Below are 19,678 nucleotides of genomic sequence, written 5' to 3' on the forward strand. Positions count from 1 at the left end.
CCAAAAAAAGTCTATTGTTCTGTTGTAATAATCATATTTTCCGAGAAACTGAATTTTGGGTTCTTGTCAGCTTTGAGCCTTAATAATCAAAACAAACATTTTTAAAAATGTTTTCACAATATAAGTTGAATAAAAAAAATCCAATTCATTAAAACTCAAATATGTAAATGTTGATCTTTTATTTTCCATGAAATATTTACGTTTCAAGCTGTAAAACTGTGTGCCGGTACCAAGACATGCGCAACATTCACAGTGAGCAATATGACGAAAAACAAAGTGATGAAAAAAAAAAACTGCTTTGGTTTCCTGAAACTTTGTACAGTAGGTGACGTCATCCTTCATATTTCCCCAAAATCGTCTCATCGTGTCTCCTGGCAGAAAGAGAAACACTTTCAGCGGCAGCGTGGAGAGACAGAAGGAGGTAACAACACCTTATTAACTCTTTCTCTAATTGTTTTTCTGTAGCTTATCAGACAGAACGCTGTGTTAGAGTTGTCCTACTAATATACGAGTTGATAATGTACAGTAAGAAGAGACAGCTGTGTCCATTTCTTGAAGTAGCTGTGTGTGTAAACACAGATGAACCCTGATAACTCTTTGTGTCTCTTAGTTGTGGTTGAAAACTGAGTTTCTGAAACCTTGAAGCCATCGTGTAGAGAACCAGTACAGAAACTAGAAAAGCAGTTTCTTTAAATCCGTTTGTGCCCCCTCTGAGGTGGCTTACAAGAAGTCAGCCTGTGTATGAAGGAAGCTAAAAAGGGGAAGTCTAGAAAGCCAGGAAATCACCCGCAGTAAACTTAGTCAGTCGCTTCTTTGCTACTTGTGGTCCAACGACTCCCCAAAAGCTGAGGCTGAAACTCATGTCTGGATGGACATAATCCGTTATTCACTTGCTTACGGAAAGGTAAAAGTGTCTAATATCCACGAGGATTCCTCACATCTGCACAATCCAGTCGTGTGAATCTGATGTCTGTGTGTGTTTCGCCAGGTTTGGACCGACTATGAAGCTTTGTCCTGCTCTTCCTATACTGTGGTACAGCTTCCTCCTGCTGCTGAGGGTCTCGCAGAGTGGTGAGTGTCTTCTTTCACATTCCAACTTATTCACAATTAAAATAAGTATGATTGTAGGAAGGAAGCTACTATAATGACCGCAGGGTGGTGGTTTCCTTTTCTCGTTAGACAAACATTCCCGGACACTCCAACGAACGAGGATTTAAGGATTTAACACACAGAGCTGATGAATTCAGAATGGCTCATTGATACAAACTTGCTTCACTGCAAAAAAAAAAAAACAAAACAAAAAAAAAAAACAAAACAGAAAAATCCTACCAAATATTTTTGGTCTTGTTTAGTGCAAATATCTTAGTGCACTTGAATTAAGACAAAACTAACTTACAAATAACTTTTCATCAAGATATAAGAGCTTTTAAGTCAATATTTCCTTATTAATTTGAAAAAGTTCCACTGGTAGATTATTTCCATTTATAACAAGACATTTTTAAAAGTGACAACCTGCTAGTGGAACTAGAACGTTTTCATCAATACAAAGGAATTACTGACTTAAAATAAGCTCATATATTGAGCTGAAAAGTTGCTTGTAAGTTAGTTTGGTCCTATTTCAAGTGTACTAAGATATTTATACTAGAAACTAGACATGAACTGACATGATGATGAGCTACATGGACCTGACGATGAATGTTCTCCAGTGAAAGGCGTGTCCCCTCTCTCATGTTCTAACTCTGGATTTATGTTGTTTTCTTCTACCAGAAGAGTACTACGATGAAGGCGTCGAAACCCATTCTACTGTACGACCACCACATTTAAGCTTCTAATAATGTTTTAGTTCCTCCTAAATCTCCTCCTCTTCTATTCATTTGCAGAACATGACGGAGTCAGTCGATGAAACAGACGATGGATGCGAAGATATAGAAGATTTGGAGGAAGCGTCTGTTGTCTGTTCGGTCTCCCGAACGAACAAGCTCAACTGTTCCTGGTCGATCCACACTCTGGAGGCGGGTGCTCAGCTGTCCGTTTCTGTCAGGTAACCCCAGTCACTGCAATCCACTCAAAACAGAAAACATAAAGACTCCCCTAAACATATAGACGCGTAGAACACAACTGTGAGGGTGTTTCTGTTTACTTCTTTGTAGCTTTCTTGAGAAGAACCGCCTAATCGATTCTCGGAACCAAAGCTCAGCGAACGGCGATGGTTTCATATCCTGGACGATCGGTGGCGGCCAGGAAAAGTCTGTCGTCGTCAATTTTGACGTGCTCCTGCGTGGCAACAGGATGTGTTACACCGCTAAGTTCGAAGAGCAGCAATTGAGTAATCTTCAAATTCACACACTGTTCTGGTTTAGTACACTGTAAAGTTATTTCTTTGAGAACAAACGACATCATGAAGACCAGGAAGCTCAGGCAGGCAGGCCAGGAGTAGTAGTTTGAGAGAAAGCGATATATTTGAATATCTAACCGTTCAGTCCTTGAATGGTCCATCTCCATGGAAACTGGCTGACAGAAAGATGGGGACGGTCTTGGAAGGAAACCTGATGGATGATCACCTTCCACCAGGACGACCTTGAGCCCTGTAGCCAGAGCAACAATGGACTAGATCAAAGCATATTCACGCCTTAGATTGGCCCAGTCAAAGTCCAGACCAAAATCCAATTGATAATCTGATACAAGACTTGAAAATAACCATTTGCAGATTCTGACAGATCCAATCTGATTGAGCTTGAGCAAATTTTAGAATTAATAATAATAATAATAATAATAATAATAATAATAATAATAATCAGTTTCTAAATGTTGAAGCTGGTGGAGACATACCTGCGGAAGAGGATAGTGGCCAATGATAAAAGACACCAGAATCTGTAGTTTCATTGAGGAAAAACTTCAACTTCAACTTTAACCTGCTTTTACAAAGTCCTTAAAGTTAGAGTCAGCATTAGAGTCATTCTCCACTTCCTGTCTGTGTCACTCAGATCTTTTATTGGCAGAATCAATTCATTCAGAGAAGCTTAACTGAACTACAGAGATTGGGTGTAGATGGTTGTTTGGGCCAAGCAGGCGTTGACATATTTAATTGAGTAAATGGAACTACAAAGTACTGAAAACACAGGATTTGAATAACCTGAAACGAGTAAGATAATAAGATTACGTTGATGAAAATATGATGAGTCCAAATCCATCTGTGTTTGAGAATTTTAAGAAAGGAAAGCACCCATCACACCCATGCACTGAGCTGCATCCTTGGTCTTACTAATAACTCCACAGCTGCTGATTTTTCACTCCACACCAGATGGTTGAGTCCCACAGCTAAAAATAGCCTCTCACTGTTTTTCTAGTTGAAAACATGAGTAGTCTTTCACAGGAAATGAGCAGGTGAAAGTGTTGATACTGTAACCTGAATGAACTTAACAGTGTCGGAGTGCAGCAGGCACTTTCTTAACAACTCAGGGCGTGATGTCAGAGGTCAGAACTAGTTTGGGCTTTGGGAACATAAAAGCTTTCGTCTTATGACAGCCTGCTGATGGAGCAACACTTTCTTGTTAAAAACTCCAGATTTTGAAGAAGTAGAACATTTCTTCCTACATATGCTTATTCATGCAAAGAATTTCTCGCAGAGAGTTATTTCTGGTTAGTTCTGCTTCATGTTGGTGTATTTTTTTTTCTTTTTAGTAAGATCAAAACTAAAGTTACTTGGAATATGAAATCATCTGAGAGCTGCAATAATATATTTTTGTCTGCTCTGATTAAATTAAGGCCAAAATTATATAGTGGCTGCACAGTGACGCACTGAGATGATAAACGATGTTAAATATGGAATAAAAAAAATTCCTTGCACTCTTTTTGGCAATAGATTCTCTGTTACTGTTCCTAATTCCAGTCAAAGCCCCATAAACACAAAATACTGCTCTTTTTCAGAAAAAAAGGTAATAAAATCAAAACTAACTGATAAGACCACTTCAAAATTTTAGGCTCATTCTAAAGTTAAAGTGGTGCAATTTTATCACCAAGCAGATCACAATGACAGCATTTAATCACATTTTTAAAAAATATTAATATGTATTGCTGCGTTTATGGAACTAAAGATGGCAAACAATAGAAAAAACACCATAGATACTTTTTTTAAAAAAACGTCATCACGGAGAGTGGTTTCTGCATTAAGTCAAAACACAAAACGATAAATATGTTCAATAATTACCCACCCTTTAAGATAAAGAAGAATATTAAATTAACTGGAAAAAAAATTACGAGACCAAAATTAAGAATTATTATATAAAAAAATAATAAAAATTCCCCAGTGGCCCTAATGTTCTTCCATACAACGGCAAGAATGGCCTACGGTCTATTAGGGCCATTGTAAATAAATAAATGAAAGTAAATTTCAGCCCAAAAAAATTTCAGTAATCTTATAGAAAAAAAAGAAAGACATGAAAATTTGAGTTTCAAAAGACTTTGCTAGGAAAAAAACTCAAAGTTTTAGATTAAACCCAAAAATGTTCTAGAAAAGGTCAGACATTTTTGACTTGTCAAACTCAAAAACATTTCCAAGTTCCAAGAAAGTCTGACTTTTCAAACTTCCTCGTTTTTTTCTAGAAAATTACTGAGCTCAAAAGCTATGAGTTTTTTGGCACAAATTGTACTCCTCTCTCCACCCGCTTTTTTATCTATAAAGACCCTGATGTGCAAACGACTGGTCGGCTATTAGAATAAATCAAATTATTGTCATGCAAGTTTAGAATGAAATGCCTTTATTTGATTTTTCTTTTGAACCTGATTCTCTTTTCACATCGTTTTTCTTAGAAACAAACTTCCCGTTTTGAATCATTTCGGGCTCGACACTAACGTGTGGTTATTTGGGTTTGGCGGCAGATATCCTGGATCCTCCGGGAAACGTTGATGCATCAATCCGGGACGGGAACCTTCATGTAAACTGGGATGTGCCCAGCAGTAGGATTTATGCACATTGTTTTGATTACCAGCTGGACATCGGCGACCAGGTATGTCTGTCTCAGTCTGTCTCAGTGTGTGTGTGTGTGCATTTGTTTGTAATACCTTGTGGGGACGATTTTCCTGACATATACTACGTTGTGGGGACCAATCGCTCCTCGTGGGGACCTGAGCCTGGTCCCCACCAGGGGAAACCCTGTTTTTGGGTCAGGGGTCAGATTTAGGGCTAAGGTATGAATTGAGTTTTGGTTAGGGTTAGGGTTAGGTATGTGATGGTTAGGGTTAGGAAAAGGGTAAAAGTAAGGTTTAGGCTGTAGAAATGAATGGAAGTCAATGGAAAGTCCCCACAAAGATAGCAACACAAACATGTGTGTGTGTGTGTGTGTGTGTGTGCGTGCGTGTGTGTGTGTGTGTGTGTGTGTATGTGGCAGTGGTATGAAAGAGTGTTTGCCTCCTTCCTAATTTAATATATTTTTGCATGTTTGTCAGAGGGCAGGTTTGGACTTTTCTCTCTCTTCAAGAGGATCTATTATGCAAAATTCACATTTTGCACTTTTTTTGGACTTCCATTTGAGTTTCTACAGTTTCTAAAAACAGCCCATGTACTTTAAAAAAAAAACTCCACCCAGCCGGGTTTTGGCAATAAGTTCATATATTTGCAGGGAAAGACAAGTGTTTTGTTGTTGATTTCCCATCCAGAAACCACTTGCTGCGTTCTTGTTGGTTGTGCAGGAGGCTCCATTTCTGCTTTTCAAACACTACTATACAACTTTCACAGTTGTATAATTGTGCATCTGTTTGAGGCCATTTTCACATAAGAGCATAAACATTGAGTTGGTGGGTGTGGCCAGCAGCAGCTTCTTTGGATTTAAAATGACATAGAATCTAAAACAATTCAAACTTAAAGGAACTCAAAATAGGGAGAACTGAGAAGCTAAAAATGTTTCCTTGTGTTGTCTTTGACTATTTAAATTGGTTTGACGTGCAACAAACATGGAAAAGCATAGAAAGTCAGTAAGGGGGACAAAAACTTTTTCACACCAATGTAAATTGCACACCAGTCACAGTATAACACAACCTGAATCAACCAACTGAAGCAAAAAATAATTTTTTCAAAACAGGAAAAACCAAGAAACTTTTCAGGTGAAGTGGAATACATAGAGCCAAATGCTGCTGCTCACACCTACAAGGTGAGGATGAGGACCAAGATGTCGAAATTTTGCAAAGGGTGCACCCAGTGGAGCGAGTGGAGCCCCACAGTCAGTGAGTATGCTTTCATTTTCTCAGATTGAACGATCTGATCGTCGACTCGTTCCTGTTTTCACTCTGACAACTTCCAGCTGAAGTGCAGCGACGTCTTCAGTGAAATAACTCGACTCTGTGTGTGTGTGTATACGCAGCGGTGGAGCGGCCAACGTACAGACTCGATCCTCTCGTAATCGCCTTGATTTCGCTCGGAATACCCATGATCCTCCTGGCCGTGCTGTTGATCCTGCGCCATCAGAGGTAGACTGATGACCCGTTGTAGCCGTTTGTGTCTTCTCCTTGTTGCCCAACTGCTTCCGAGCTGACACATGATTTCTCATAATTACGAGACAAAAAAAAAGAAACACCCTGACAAAGGTAACCTTTAAGTTCGCAGAAGTGGTGAAGTTTCTTTCAAAGAAGAGTGCAGAAAGAAGAAGTGAGAAGGGTGTCAGTAGTGTCTTTTCAAGTGAGAAAACCGCAGGCCAGAGCCTTCACCAGACTTCTGTTTTTTTTCTCATAAAACGTAGGCTTGAGTTGTTCTGGAGTAGCCAATAAGAGGAAGGAAGATAAAGGAGAATGAGTTCAATAAGTAATAAAGAAAGCCTGGGTGTTTTCTTTCTTTTTTTTTTTCTTCAACATTCCCTGGGTCAGCTTTCCATATCATAACAAAGTTGATATAAAGTGACTTTGAAATATGGATTCAAAATCTTCCTAAAGCGTACCTTGTGTCTCTCAGGCTGGTCAAAGTTCTGTTTCCTCCGATTCCTCGTCCCCCCGCCAAGTACAAACATTTCCTGGAAAAGACCGATCCGCTCAATGTAAGCACATCCTCATACTGTACACACACATTCGCTCATACTTTACAGAGGTTTTCACACCTGGTGCGAAAAGATTCATAAACTTTTTATTTGTATTTTTTTATGAGGATTTTATGAGATAGACAGTGAGGCACCAAATAAAAGTATTATTGTGTTGAGGAAGGAAAAGGAGCGTGTGCGGATGTGTTTTTTTTTGTGTGTTATCAGTTCATTTAGTCCCTTAGTTGCCGTGTCTTTCCCCTGATTAGCTCCAGCTCTCTTCTTCTTCTTCTTCACTTTTTTATGGTGGTTGACAACTTTTACCGCCTCCAGCTGTCTCTTGGATGTATTTAACCCCTCCTGTGTCTCTTGCTCCCCCCGCTGCATCCTCGTCTTGGTCATGGCATTGTTTGTCTGCCACAGTCTGTTCGTGTCTCATCCTTGTATCCTGGCTTTACGTTCTTGTAGGACTTCATTAAACTTATTTCTCCACCTCATCCTGGGTCCGTCCGCGTCCTTCCTCCCTTTCGGAAACCCATTTCATGACAGATAGCATGAGTCTGTACGTTGGCCACTGAATATTTGACAAATATAAATTAAACAAACTCTGGCGCAGCTTGAACGCACACACAGACCGCGACAAGACACAGCGGACTCCGCTGATCGCTAAAAAAAGAAGAAGGCAGCGGACCATAGCGCAGGGCATTCTGGGTAAATACAACCAAAACAAATGTGTGCGTCTAGCGTTAGATGGAGAAATGTTTCATGGTCTTTAGACAAAAGAAAAGACGCTCTACAACCGCTAAGATGCGATTCGAATCCTTAAGTTTGAGTAACCCCTTAAGTTATATTCTTAGTTTTATTGCCCCTGACTATATTTAAGCATATCAGAATAAAGGTGGTGGAATACAAATGGATACCACACATTTCTGATTTTAATTTGTAAACAATTTTGGGAACCATTTGTGATTTTCCTCCCTGCTCCACTTTGTATTTTTGGCACCAGTGTAAGCATTAGTGTTTGTATCCACTTGGTTCTGATCTCTTCTTCTTCTTCTTCTTCTTGTTTTTGCAGTTCTTCCATCCTGTTCCAACAACTAAGCCCGAGGAAGAAATCACTGAGGTGGAGGACGCAGAGCAACCCCCCGTAACAAGCCATTAAAACAGTTCAGTGTGAAGGAGTGCGTTCGCTGCCAGTACTTATATTGATGAGCCAGCACACGTATATAGAGGGCTCGTAATGCTGCAGATATATAACAGCTTCTGGACAAATTGTATTGAAATGCATTCATAATCCTCTTCTGTGGAGCCTGGTCTAAAGTCACGTCAATAATTCATATTTTTTATTGAATCTGGAAAACGATATGCAAGATTGTGAATTTTGGAGCAAAAAATTGTTATTTACAGACTGAAATTGTGAAACATCTTGCTACAGGTTTAAAACGTAAGACTTTTTAAGACCATTGTGAATGAAATTTAAGACCTGCATCACCACAGAAATGTACAAAAGGAGACTTAATATTTTATATAATAGTTCCAAGCTATTTTTTTAAGCACATAATGCTTGCAGCTTCGTACGAGTTGACATCAGAAGTGTCAACCCATATGATAATTTACACTTACCAATGGTAGACGCAAAAGAGCTAGCTAACTAGCTAACAAGGGTTTATTAGCAGCTAGTTAGCGGCAGCCTCAAATCACAGAACGCAATAAAGAATTCAAACTTTTGCCTGACAGAAAAGTCTCACAAGAGGAATAAACTACATAGAATATGACATAAAAATCATCCTTCCACAACATTTTAAGACCTGTGATTAACATATTTAAAGTCAACTTACATTATTTAAAATTAATTCAAGACATTTTAAGGCTTTAGTTTTAGACGTATGAATTCAAGGCTTTTTAAGGCTCTGCTATATGGGTGGTAAATGTTTGAAGAAACTGAACCCGTAGAGAAGTGTCAAACTTGACACTCTCTTAGTAGATTATTCTTTAAGGGGAAAAAAACCCAAAACATTTTAAAAGTAACCTGTTGGCTGGAGGTTAATATTGAAAAACTCCACAAGGAGAAATGACTGGGATTATCTGAAAAAAAAAACAGCCCGAGTTAAAATGATCGTTCGTCTGGGTTTGTCTATTACATTAGAACATTTTAATTTAAACCCATGTCAACACACAGAGGATATCAGTATATCAGCACTTTGTAAAAGATGGTGAAGGATTTCTTGTAGTTCAATGGAGGTCTTATGTCTTTTAATGAGAAGCCAAGAGAGAAAGGCTGCCATGGCAAAATAAACTGGAACTAAATACTGACCTGGAATTGTACAAACTCTGTTACATATCAGATGTTGTTTGTTTGCACGTTTTGAGTGTTTTGTTGTTCGATTTCCCTCGTCGTACCTGCAGAATCTGAAGAGAGGGGGGTGGTTTAAGATTTTTGCACATGTGTACTAAACTGAGATTGTTCCAGTGTTTATTCCAATGTTCTGCAAAACTTGTACTCTTTGTAATGTTTAATAAAACTGAGTTCTTGAGTATTCCATTCGGCCTGGTACCCCAGTTATATTATTTACCCTTTTTTATTTTTTACAAAATATGTGACTTTTAGACACAAACCAAAGAGTTAATAAGTGATTTTGTTAATTAAAAGAGCGACGGAAGTGGAAAACTGTAATTCGGGACACTTGCTGGTTTGTAACCAAGGCGCTTTGTCCTGTTTTGTACAGGATTTCATACCAAACTCCAGATGGAGCATTTATTACTGAAAAGGCTCGATCTTTAGTCTCTTCTGACCCAACGACAGGGTTCCAGTTAAATCAATACTGGTCTTAATAACTTCAGATGTTAATGTTCATGATGATAAAACAGAAAAGACTCTATTTAAAAAATATTAGACGATTTTTTTTTTTTTTTTTTGAAACACCAATGACATAAATGACCTCTAAAGCAGTGGTGTCCAAAACCTTTACACCACATATGTCAGAGTCAAGGCCCGCGGGCCACATCCGGCCCGCGAGAAGGTTTTTTGCGGCCCCTGGGATGATCTTGATTTATTATTAGAACCGGCCCGCAGACCGCAGCAAGCCGGCACCCCGTCTGAAAAAAAATATCTTCCTTATTTGAACTGTAAGTAGTTCTTTAAATGTTCTGTGAGATGATGTACTTACCCATGTATCCATAACAACCGGAACTTTCAATATCCACCAAGTTATTGCCGAAATATGCCGTCTATTAAACGAGTGCCCCCCGGATTAATTACATTCTCTGCAGCTGCAGCTGCGAAGTTACCGTATTAACCCGATACTTGCTGGAAAGTGCAACGTCTCCCCTTTCAGAAACCGTTGGAATTTTTCCACTTAGCGCTACGTGTGGCGGAATTACGGTACTGCAAATTTAGATGTGTCGCCAGCGACACATCTAAATTTGCAGTACCGTAATTCGCCGGCGACACATCTAAATGCCTTGACTCTGACATATGTGGATTAATAGATTTTTGCACTTTATTTTATTGTATTTCAATCCAATTATATTTTAAAAATATTTCAGTTGTGTCTGTTGAAAATTAAAGATTACTGACAGAACCATAAGAAAATATTGCTTTATTTATCTGATCATATTGGAATATACTTGTTAGGTTTTCAGTAGGTTCAATTAGGTTCACTAGACTATATGCGTCATTTAAAAAAATTTCAATGAACATTCGATCAGTCCGGCCCTCGGCTTGTAGCTAAATTTTTTATTTGGCCCTCCGTCCATTTGACTTTGACACCCCTGCTTTACACCGACTGGAGGCCAAAATCAACAAGTTGAAAGCCGTATGGGGTCAATTTTTTTTTCCCAATTAAAAGCACACAATAATTTTATTGCAAATTCTTCACCCCAAATTTTAACCATTTGGAGACTTCTGACATGTTTATGCTCCTGGAAAATAAAGTTATGGATTACTTATTAAAAGTTCCTAAACACTGTCACCAAGTGAAAAAGTTTTTTTTTTTTTTTTATCAGAAATGCTTCAGTTGTATTTGTTTTATAGGAATTATTTAGGCTGTAAATGAGTCTGTTACTTCTTAACCACAGACAAAATTCTTGATTGAATGGTGGCTTCTTTCTTCCAAGAATTTCAGCGGGTGATTATATTCCAAGATTTTCACACATATAAGTGATATATGTGGATTATACTTTTTTGAACATATAAACTACTCTTGAATCTTGAATTGGTTTAGTTCTTTTCTGCGTCTATGTTCTCAAACCTTCAGTTGATGGGGGCAGATTTGCGCTCACACTGAGCCAGGTTCTGGTTCTGCTGGCAGTTTCTTCCTATTAAAGGGGAGTTTTTCCTTTTCACTGTCGTCATGTCTGTGATCTGTATTGATCGGTATGAGGGATTGCTGCCAAGTCCACAACATAACGCCAACGATCGTCCTCTGTCCTCTTGTCCAGGAGGAGTGAATGCTGCAAGTCAGTGACTCGATGCAATCTGCTTTTTTTTTTTTTTTTTTTACCAATTTGAATAATAAAATGAACTATTTGATAATTAGGACCAATTGGAAAAGTTGTACTTGACTTGGAATCTGCATGATTAGATTGAACTGTTTTATTTTTTCTCTAAAGGGCATTGAGATGACACGTTTTGAATTGGTGCTATATAAACAGACTGAATTCAACTGAATTACTTCAGCTATCCGTTTTTCAGATCTGTTAATGAAGCTAAAAGAAATATTAATACAATTCTCAACAAATGTCTCAAGGCACTTTACAAAAAAAAAAAAAAAAAAAAAGAAGCGGGAAAAAGTCCGGTGAAATTCTTTACTGAATTAAGTACCAGTTGCAAAAGCTAAAAGTTTAGGTGACAAATTCAACACGTCGATAATTAACTTGTTTATAGAACGAAAAGGAAATAAATAAAACCACACATGCCCTGCAAACGAGCGGTCCAATGCAAAAGCTTCAAAGTCTTTTTTTTTTTCTTGTTTTACCTGATACAGAGTGGAGGCTTGTGGTGCAAAAACAAACAATTAAAACTCTTGCAGTGAAATAACCTGTCCCGCAGCGCGCTGGTGCACCCGCCGTGCACTTTGCCATCTCCTTCACTGCTGCAACCGTTCTGATGCCCTCAGATAAGAAGGAGGAGACTGAGCCGCAGACATTAAGAGGTTCAAAACATAGCTATTAGCTGAAGCGCACAGAAAATCCCTGTGCTGTGAAATCTGAAGAAAAGCGTCGGGGCTGCGAGCCGAAGCCGTCTATCGCAGACAAGCAGCGATGGAGCTCAGATAAAGAATGCAGGTCTACAGAGAGGAAACCACAGGAGATCAGACAGAGGATTACACCCCGTAATTCAAGGCAGAAACACCTTCACCACACACACACACACACACACACACACACACACACACACACACACACACACACACACACACAAGCAAAAAATAAATAAAACAAAACAAAAAAAACCCCACTCTCCAGAGCTCTTCCCAGAACTTTAAACACCAAAAGATTCACATTTATTTCAAAAGGTATGTCAGAAAATACAAATGCTAATACAAAAATAAATACGGAAAGGTTTCGGCTGAATCAACAGATGGAAGAAGATGATCCGAGAGTGGTCGGCGTGGCAACGGGGTCTCACTGGCCAGACTGGCTGCTGCCGCCGTTCATCTCCATGTAGACGAGTCCTGCAGTGAAGGAAACGGTGGAAGAGTCCAGGAAGTGGTGAGTCAGATGATATGTCTTCATTTTTTTTTTTGTAAATCAAAACCATTAGAAGTTTCTGACTCATAACGATCATGCCTGGGAGTCTGTCTGCACCAATAATAGCATGCAATGGCGAGAGGAAGTGTGTTTTTTTTTTAAATCTGTTTTGCGTCGCACCTTGAATCCAGTTGCTCGGTACCATCGCTCTGTCCAGAGGAATGCTGAGGGGAGCTACGCCCTGATGGCAGGTCGGGTGGCTTCTGTAGTGATTGATCAGCGACTCAACAGTCCCAAATCTCAGCAGTCTTCCTCTTAAATCCTGTCAAACACACACACATTCAAATAGTTGTGAAAATCTCTTTGGTTCCCTTTCAGATTTGTGTCATGTTTTTTTTTTTTTTTTTTTGTCGAACTTAATTTAAATGTTTCCAATCCTCAAACACATCCGGGCCAGACTACGCTGCAAAAACACAAAATCTTACCAAGAATTGTTGTTGTGCAAATGTCTTAGGACACATTAAATGAGATTAATGAGATTCATCACTATTAATTCCTTAATAGTGATGAAAAAGTACTACTTCCACTGACAGATTATCTCACAACAAAATATTTTTCATATGTTAAGTGTAGCATTATGCAAACGAGCAATATGTGTTTTCCAGCCTCAGTCACATTTTATAGCACTATCAAGTAACTATGTTACATTCAGTTGTCAATAAAAAGGTGTACATAACAAATATGACAAAAGAAATTTGACTTTGTATTTGAACATCTTGAAATCGGGCCTCTGTCTCTTTAAGAAGCTCTTCCACTTTCTGAAACTCCGCCTTCAGGTAGTCATTACAATCTAGCTCCTCCATTAACCCTTTAACAACATTTTTACCAGCGTTGCACTGAAACATGGCTCCTTTAATGAGCTCAGCGGTTGTGCAGTTCCACCAGGTGTTTGCTAATTGCTGCTGGCTAGTCTGAAGGAGCAGAGAGGGGAAGTCAAGGTGTTATGTGAGGTGGAAGCTTGGAAACTTGGACACTGCGTCTCAAAGACGGAGCCCGGTCCACCCAGGCGTTTTGCACAGCTGACTGGTTGCCATGGAGATTAAAGGATTTCTCAAACATGCATGAAAGAATTAAAGCAACACTTCAGGTATGTATTTGATGTTTGTTACATCATCATGTAAATCTCAATAAAAAAGTCAATTTTATATTACACTGCTCCTTTAAGCCCAATCTCTCTGGGATTACACAGCAGGACAATGATCCAAAGCACACCGGCAGGCCCACCTCAGAGTGGCTCAAAGCAAAAATTTTATGAAGATTTTGGAGTGGTCTAGTCAAAGTAAGGACTTAAATCTTGAGTTAGATGCCACACCATGAGCATAAATAGGTCAAAATTCCTCCACAGTGACGCAAACAAGTCATCTCCAGTTATCACACATGCTTGATGGCGGCCGTTGCCAAGGGTTACCCTTCCACATAAGGTCGGACTAATTTGGCCGTTATCTTAAATTTGAATATTTATGGTAGTTCATTTTGTGTGATTTTAGTTTGTGACCAAAAAAAAAAAAAAAGCCAAAAGAAGAAATCTTTAGAGAAACAAGCTGTTTCTTTGTTTTAGCAGCGTTTGTGTTCATGAGTGGAAACAGCGACTGACTTCCTGGTCTGCGTTTCAGAGTCTGTACAAGTGTCACCTGCTCCTCTGATGTTCACCCACCTGGAGGTACCAGCCGCGGCCGTCACGCTCCAGCCTGTAGGTGTGTACAAAGGGCGCCTTCCTGTGAAACAAAAACTGCTTTCAGACCACTTCTGTGAAACTGAAATAAGGCAAAAATCTGAAACGGGCACTTTATCTGGATCTGAGGCCGACGGTGACTCACTGATGTTCAGGGGCCCACTCACTGTGAAAGCAGACATCAGTCGCTCTGCTCACCAGTGTCGCTTTTGCCTGCAACGTTCTTTTACCGCAATATTTTTTGAATTTTAATCAGTGCTTCCAATATTTTCTGAGGGGGTTTTCGCTTTCTTTTTGTCTTTTTTTTTGTGTGTGGTCGATTTCTTCAGAAACGACACCTGGCTGTAGCTCCTAAATGATTCATTAGAGCAGCTTTACATATGTTAGCATTATTTTAATTTCTACTTAATCTCTGCGATTTGACTGTGAATATTTTGTTAGCGTAGAAAATAACCTTTCTCAGGGTTTTGTTGTGATTCCGTGACCAGCCAGGCTGGCTCAGCAATGAGTCAGGTTTCCAGGAAAACAAAACACAAAAATAAACAGCTTTTGGTTCCTGGTCCGACCCGTGAACAGCCGTTAGAGACGGGACGGTCTGAACGCTGATTAAACTCAGTCAGAAAATAGTGGGTTTTGTTTGCAGGTTTGACCAAGACAAAAGATTTGACCAAAAGATATTTTAGACCAAAAAAAAAAAAAAAAAAAAAAAAAAGACGTAGGCCATTTTTCAGGAAAGTGGTGACATATTTGTTTGTTTTTAGGTGAGAGAGATTTTTAGGACGTGGTGGAGATTTTTCTCAAACTCACAGAGGTGAGACGGACGTCCTCTGGGTCTCGGGTAGAATTACAGATAACCGTGAGCTTTAAGGACATCGAGCGCCATCCAGCCTCATTGGAGGGTTTTGTATGGACGGCATCCATGTTAAACGGCATCCATCGTTTAACATGAGCAGAGATAAAACGTCTCAAAACGCCCTAAAGCTCTTAGAGCTTCAACTCATTGACTGATGAGATGCTAACAGTTCGTTGCTCAAAGTGTTTTAAATTCAGATCATCAGAAGTAAATTATGTTCCGATTTGGTTCCGTTTTTGTTTGTCCGGTTTGGTGCTGACATTTCTAATCAGTAAATATCTGATCTGAAATATTTAATAGTACAACTTGTATTAAATTGAAACTTTGATCATAGTAATAGCTCTGGAGGATTTTTTTTTTCGAAGGCCTTGAGTGACGTGTCGTCGTCTAAGATAGAAACGAGTGCTGAGAAATAAACTAACAGAGTCTTTTTGAAGCGTAATGTTGTGATTTAAAACATGCCTACTATATGATGCATCAGTCTAAGTGATGTAGTGATATTTACATAAAGGAGCGGTAGCATGTGATTTTTGAAACTGGAGTCATTTATTGCTCTCATTTTATGATTTGGGAACATTAATTCTTAGTTCGTCTAGAAACGTATTCAGAATATTTTTCCCCTTACATGAGTATTTTTCGTCCAGATTAGGTTTCGTTTCTATTTTTTGTCAAATTTAAATGTTGAAGAAAATCAAACACATTTTCTATCAGACAAAAAAAACAAACAAAAAAAAAAACCATAAATACAGAGAGCAGTTTTAGAGAACTGATTACAAATGTGAATGAAAAGAAGCCCTGGAAACCAACCTGGCCTCAGATAAAGCAGCGACTGAGAAAAACCACATTGATGTCGAGTCAAGAAATCACAAACATGCTGAAAAATGTCAAAAAGCAACACGTCTCAAGCTAAAGAAATTCAAGAACAGATGAAGAATAAACTCACTGCCATCAATAAGTCAGGGAAAGGTCAAAAGGTCATTTCTAAGCGTTTGGGTTCTCCAGTAAACCACAGTGAGAGTCGGCATCCACAAGAAAGAACCGGGAACGTCAAGGAAGTGGTTGACCTGCCAACATGACTTCAACACTGGGTTGATGATTCAACCAGGAGCAACATCTAAAGCGCTGCAGGCCTAACCCTAACCCGTCTCAGAGTGGCTAGAAAATGTCTCCGTGAGTCCCAGGAGTTTTGGAAAAGTATTCTGCAAACTAACAAACGTGAAACTTTTGACAACATTTTAGAAAGATGACATTTTACCAACAGTCAAACATGGTGGTGGCAGTATTATGATCTGAATTCGCCCATCAGGAACACGCGAGAGTTATGCAGCAGGGCAATGAGCCGATGGAATAATAAAAAAAACAAACAAAAGGATCTCCTGGCCTAGTCAAAGTCCAGTTGAGATGCACGGCTGAAAGTCCTCCAACATGGCATCGGATGAGAACACGTTTTGTCAGAGTTTTTGGTTCCCGTCCGGGTCCGACTTTACTTAACCTCTGATCAGATAAGATGGTCTCTCAAAAAAAGCAACAAAAAAAAAAATAAAAAATGAACGCAGGTGTTCACAGACAGCTGGTCTGTGACTGTCACTAAATATATCAGACATTAATTAGTGCTTTTCTGTGACATTGTTGTTACATGAACACATGTTGTTTGTTGCTGTGGTTTCGTGGCTCTCTGCTCCACTTTCCTTTGTCTCTCTCTCAGCAGGTCTACCTTTTACGTTTTTCCCATCTCACATTACAACTGAAATAAACCGAAAAAAAAAAAAAAGACACGTCAAGAGGAGCGCTGTAGCTGAAGCTGTAACGCTCCTCTTGGGAAGGTAAAGCCATTTATTTTTGACACTCAGACCGTAGTTCTGATTGCCGTACGGCCGGACAAGGACACACAAAAATAAAAAATTTAAAAAATTAAAAATACGACTGTTCTGCAAAAAAAAAAAAAAAAAGACAAAATTCCACCATGTTGACATTAAAGATTCATTAGCAGGTATTACAAATGCTTGATGTCGCCAAGTGAAGCACAATTAGGCTTAGGGGGTGATTACTTACTGTTTTTTTCTTAGGTAGCATATTGGACAGGTTTTTTGTGTCAAATATTAAAATCTGTTTAAAGATCTGAAAGATTTACAGTCAATCCCAAAATTATTCAGAATAATTTAGATGTGAAATTAGACAGATTAGGATTTCAAACTATTTTAAACTAAAAGGCTTCTTGACTTTTTGCATTTATATACATATTTTTTTTATTATTGTATATTGAAAATGATTTTAACAATCACTGGGAAGATCTTTTGTGGCATCAAAACTTTCAAACCCTTCTCATAAGTCATAAACTTTGAGAGTTCATCCGATTCCCTCCACAGATACGGAACAAGACTGAAGTCAAGATTGTGTCTGGGTCGCTCCACGACGTAAACATTACTTCCAGTCAGAAGAAAACATGTCGCTGAAAATAAAAAAAGATGACTTTAAACCTAAATCTGATAAAGATATGAATCCATTTTTTTGGCTTCAGTGTAAGTGGGATGTTAAAAAAAAAGTGTAAAAAGGAAGAAATATGTTTATGTTGCTTTTTTTGCAGTGCGGCTGAAGAGATTTTATCTTGTTCTTATTTTATTTTATTTATTTATTTACTAGTCAGACTCGATGTGTCTCGCACATTTCTTTTCACAGCTCCGTTTTTGGGGACGTTCTAGTTGTGTAAACTATAATTAGACATAAAAAGCCTCCCTTTACTTTAAAACGCTTCTTATCGTCACACCCGCAGACCACGAGCCAGGAAGGTCTCATCAGAGGAATTTGGTGTGACTAAATTTAAAAACATGAAGTCTGATGCACTAATGACAACTTCTTCAGAAAGTATTTAAAAAAACAAAGAACTTAGACTTCTTTTATTGTGCCACCTGTTCTTTTTGCTGCTGCTACTGTTACATAACCTCTAAAACTATTCTCAGCGCTTTCACTTACAGAAAACTGATCCGTTCTTAAGCAACGATGTGTGGCAGCACGCCGGAGCGGCGTGGCAGAGACCGAGCTGCCGTCGACCAAAAGAAACGCCGAGATCACGGCTGGCGAGAAGGCTTTTGTTTGGCCGTCAGAGTCATTTCTGCCTGCTTTCTGGGAACTTTTCGTTCCGTTTCTTACGTTTATATTTCTCAAGTCTGTGCGCCGGGGTGCAAAGCGAAAGCTTCCACGGACACAAATTTCATTTCTGCTAAGCGTCTTTTATCGGAAACGTGAGAAAACTGTTGAAATCGAGAAAAGAAGAAGAACAAAAAAAACACCTTAAAAGATTTGTGGTACAGCCGTGAAGGCAGCGTCTTACCCTGCCTCTGTGGGACCAACAGAGAAAACGCTACCGAGAGAAAAACGTGAGGCAAAAATCTGAAAAAGTCTGTCTAGTTTTTACGTTTAGATCAAAACCAATAAAAACAAACAAACAAACAAAAAAAACCCTCCAAACTCTTAAGGTGAGAAGTGAAAAGCGAGAAGTGGGACGTCACCTCACGCACAGACAGTAGGCCCCGGGCACCGTCTCGCTGTCTCTCAGCAGAAAGCTGCCGTCGCGTCCGAACATCTCCAGCAGCTTCTCGGTGACTTTGCTCCCGATCCGGCCGTAGTAGATGGAGCGAACGGCGGCGCCCTCCGTCTCCATGACGCCCTCAGAGCCAGGTGCCCATCTGCTACGCTCTGTGCAGGTGGAGGTGAAGGCACTCTGCTTCACAACGAGAGAGAGAGAGCGTGCGTGTGAAAGGTTATACGAGGCAGGAAAAGCTTTTCTGGTTTTCACACTTTTCTGTCATGCAGAGACACAAAACTGCAGCATGCATGTGATGAATCTATTTTTTTCTAAACCACATTAAGGAGTTCACGGGGTGGAGCAGAAAAACAATTATTCTCTTTTTTTTCTTTTGCTTTTTCTCCTTCGCGAGCGCCTCTTTTTGTAAAAAAGAAAACTGAATCGTTTGATCGAATTAAGGTAATCGATTTTTTTTAAACACAATCTGACTTTGATTTGTGTTTTAAACATGTGGATAAAATGCAATGATTTAGCAGAATGTCTTATGTGCATCTTGGACAGAGAGGAGAGGATTCAGGCGAACAGACGAGGCCCTGAAGCGGACAAACAACCCCCACCCTCCACCCAACGCCCGCAGCTACACAACATCAATAGCAGCTGTGGTTTCATTTGAACGCCTGAGGCCTGCTCACATGTTTTAAAGTAAAAAAAAAAAACGTTTCACCTGAGAAAGGTCAGCCCTCCGGGGCACGACAAGCAGCAACAACAGGACTGAACGGAATATATGAAGATCTATCGAGAATCGGTGTGAACCATGAAATCCCCTTCCCTGTTGTTGCGTTTGCAACGAATTAAAGAAGTTTTAAAATTCAAAATGA

The 19,678-nt window shown here is 39.3% G+C and overlaps 2 protein-coding genes across 5 annotated transcripts; one reads left to right on the forward strand and one right to left on the reverse strand.

The window, feature by feature from the left end:
- The first annotated feature begins 304 nt into the window (after nt 1-304).
- Nucleotides 305-9,543, forward strand: LOC106924080 (interleukin-5 receptor subunit alpha-like). Of its 3 annotated transcripts, none has more exons than XM_014997601.2 (10): nt 305-421; nt 989-1,071; nt 1,768-1,805; nt 1,881-2,041; nt 2,151-2,326; nt 4,879-5,006; nt 6,078-6,219; nt 6,357-6,462; nt 6,941-7,022; nt 8,077-9,543. In XM_014997601.2, exons 2-10 carry the CDS (start codon nt 1,002-1,004, stop codon nt 8,161-8,163), a joined length of 990 nt encoding a protein of 329 aa, XP_014853087.2. In that variant the 5' UTR covers nt 305-421; nt 989-1,001; the 3' UTR covers nt 8,164-9,543. The 3 variants fall into 3 exon arrangements, with proteins under 3 accessions (XP_014853087.2, XP_087871197.1, XP_087871198.1); XM_088015071.1 differs by lacking the exon at nt 305-421 and adding an exon at nt 453-904; XM_088015072.1 differs by lacking the exons at nt 305-421; nt 1,768-1,805.
- A 2,250-nt stretch (nt 9,544-11,793) lies between these two features.
- Nucleotides 11,794-18,935, reverse strand: LOC106924081 (SH2 domain-containing protein 1A-like). Of its 2 annotated transcripts, none has more exons than XM_014997603.2 (4): nt 18,793-18,935; nt 14,407-14,467; nt 12,873-13,014; nt 11,794-12,676 (listed from the first exon to the last, which is right to left on the reverse strand). In XM_014997603.2, exons 1-4 carry the CDS (start codon nt 18,933-18,935, stop codon nt 12,627-12,629), a joined length of 396 nt encoding a protein of 131 aa, XP_014853089.2. In that variant the 3' UTR covers nt 11,794-12,626. The 2 variants fall into 2 exon arrangements, with proteins under 2 accessions (XP_014853089.2, XP_014853088.2); XM_014997602.2 differs by having other exon boundaries at nt 12,473-12,676; nt 18,784-18,935.
- Between the last annotated feature and the right edge of the window lie 743 nt (nt 18,936-19,678).

The sequence above is a fragment of the Poecilia mexicana genome, unplaced genomic scaffold (assembly GCF_051168715.1).
Source record: "Poecilia mexicana isolate PSO_F unplaced genomic scaffold, ASM5116871v1 scaffold_17, whole genome shotgun sequence".
NCBI classification, from domain to species: domain Eukaryota; kingdom Metazoa; phylum Chordata; class Actinopteri; order Cyprinodontiformes; family Poeciliidae; genus Poecilia; species Poecilia mexicana.

What these genes read in the sequence shown, in the direction of transcription:
- LOC106924080 (XM_014997601.2), top strand. Translation starts at nt 1,002, where the DNA reads ATGAAGCTTTGTCCTGCTCTTCCTATACTGTGGTACAGCTTCCTCCTG. An exon ending in CGAGTGGAGCCCCACAGTCA is followed by an intron (nt 6,220 to 6,356) that starts GTGAGTATGCTT and finishes GTGTATACGCAG; the next exon opens with CGGTGGAGCGGCCAACGTAC. An exon ending in AAAAGACCGATCCGCTCAAT is followed by an intron (nt 7,023 to 8,076) that starts GTAAGCACATCC and finishes TTGTTTTTGCAG; the next exon opens with TTCTTCCATCCTGTTCCAAC.
- LOC106924081 (XM_014997602.2), bottom strand. Translation starts at nt 18,935, where the DNA reads ATGGAGACGGAGGGCGCCGCCGTTCGCTCCATCTACTACGGCCGGATC. An exon ending in GCCGCGGCTGGTACCTCCAG is followed by an intron (nt 13,015 to 14,406) that starts GTGGGTGAACAT and finishes TGTGTTTGACAG; the next exon opens with GATTTAAGAGGAAGACTGCT. An exon ending in ACCGAGCAACTGGATTCAAG is followed by an intron (nt 12,677 to 12,872) that starts GTGCGACGCAAA and finishes CCTTCACTGCAG; the next exon opens with GACTCGTCTACATGGAGATG.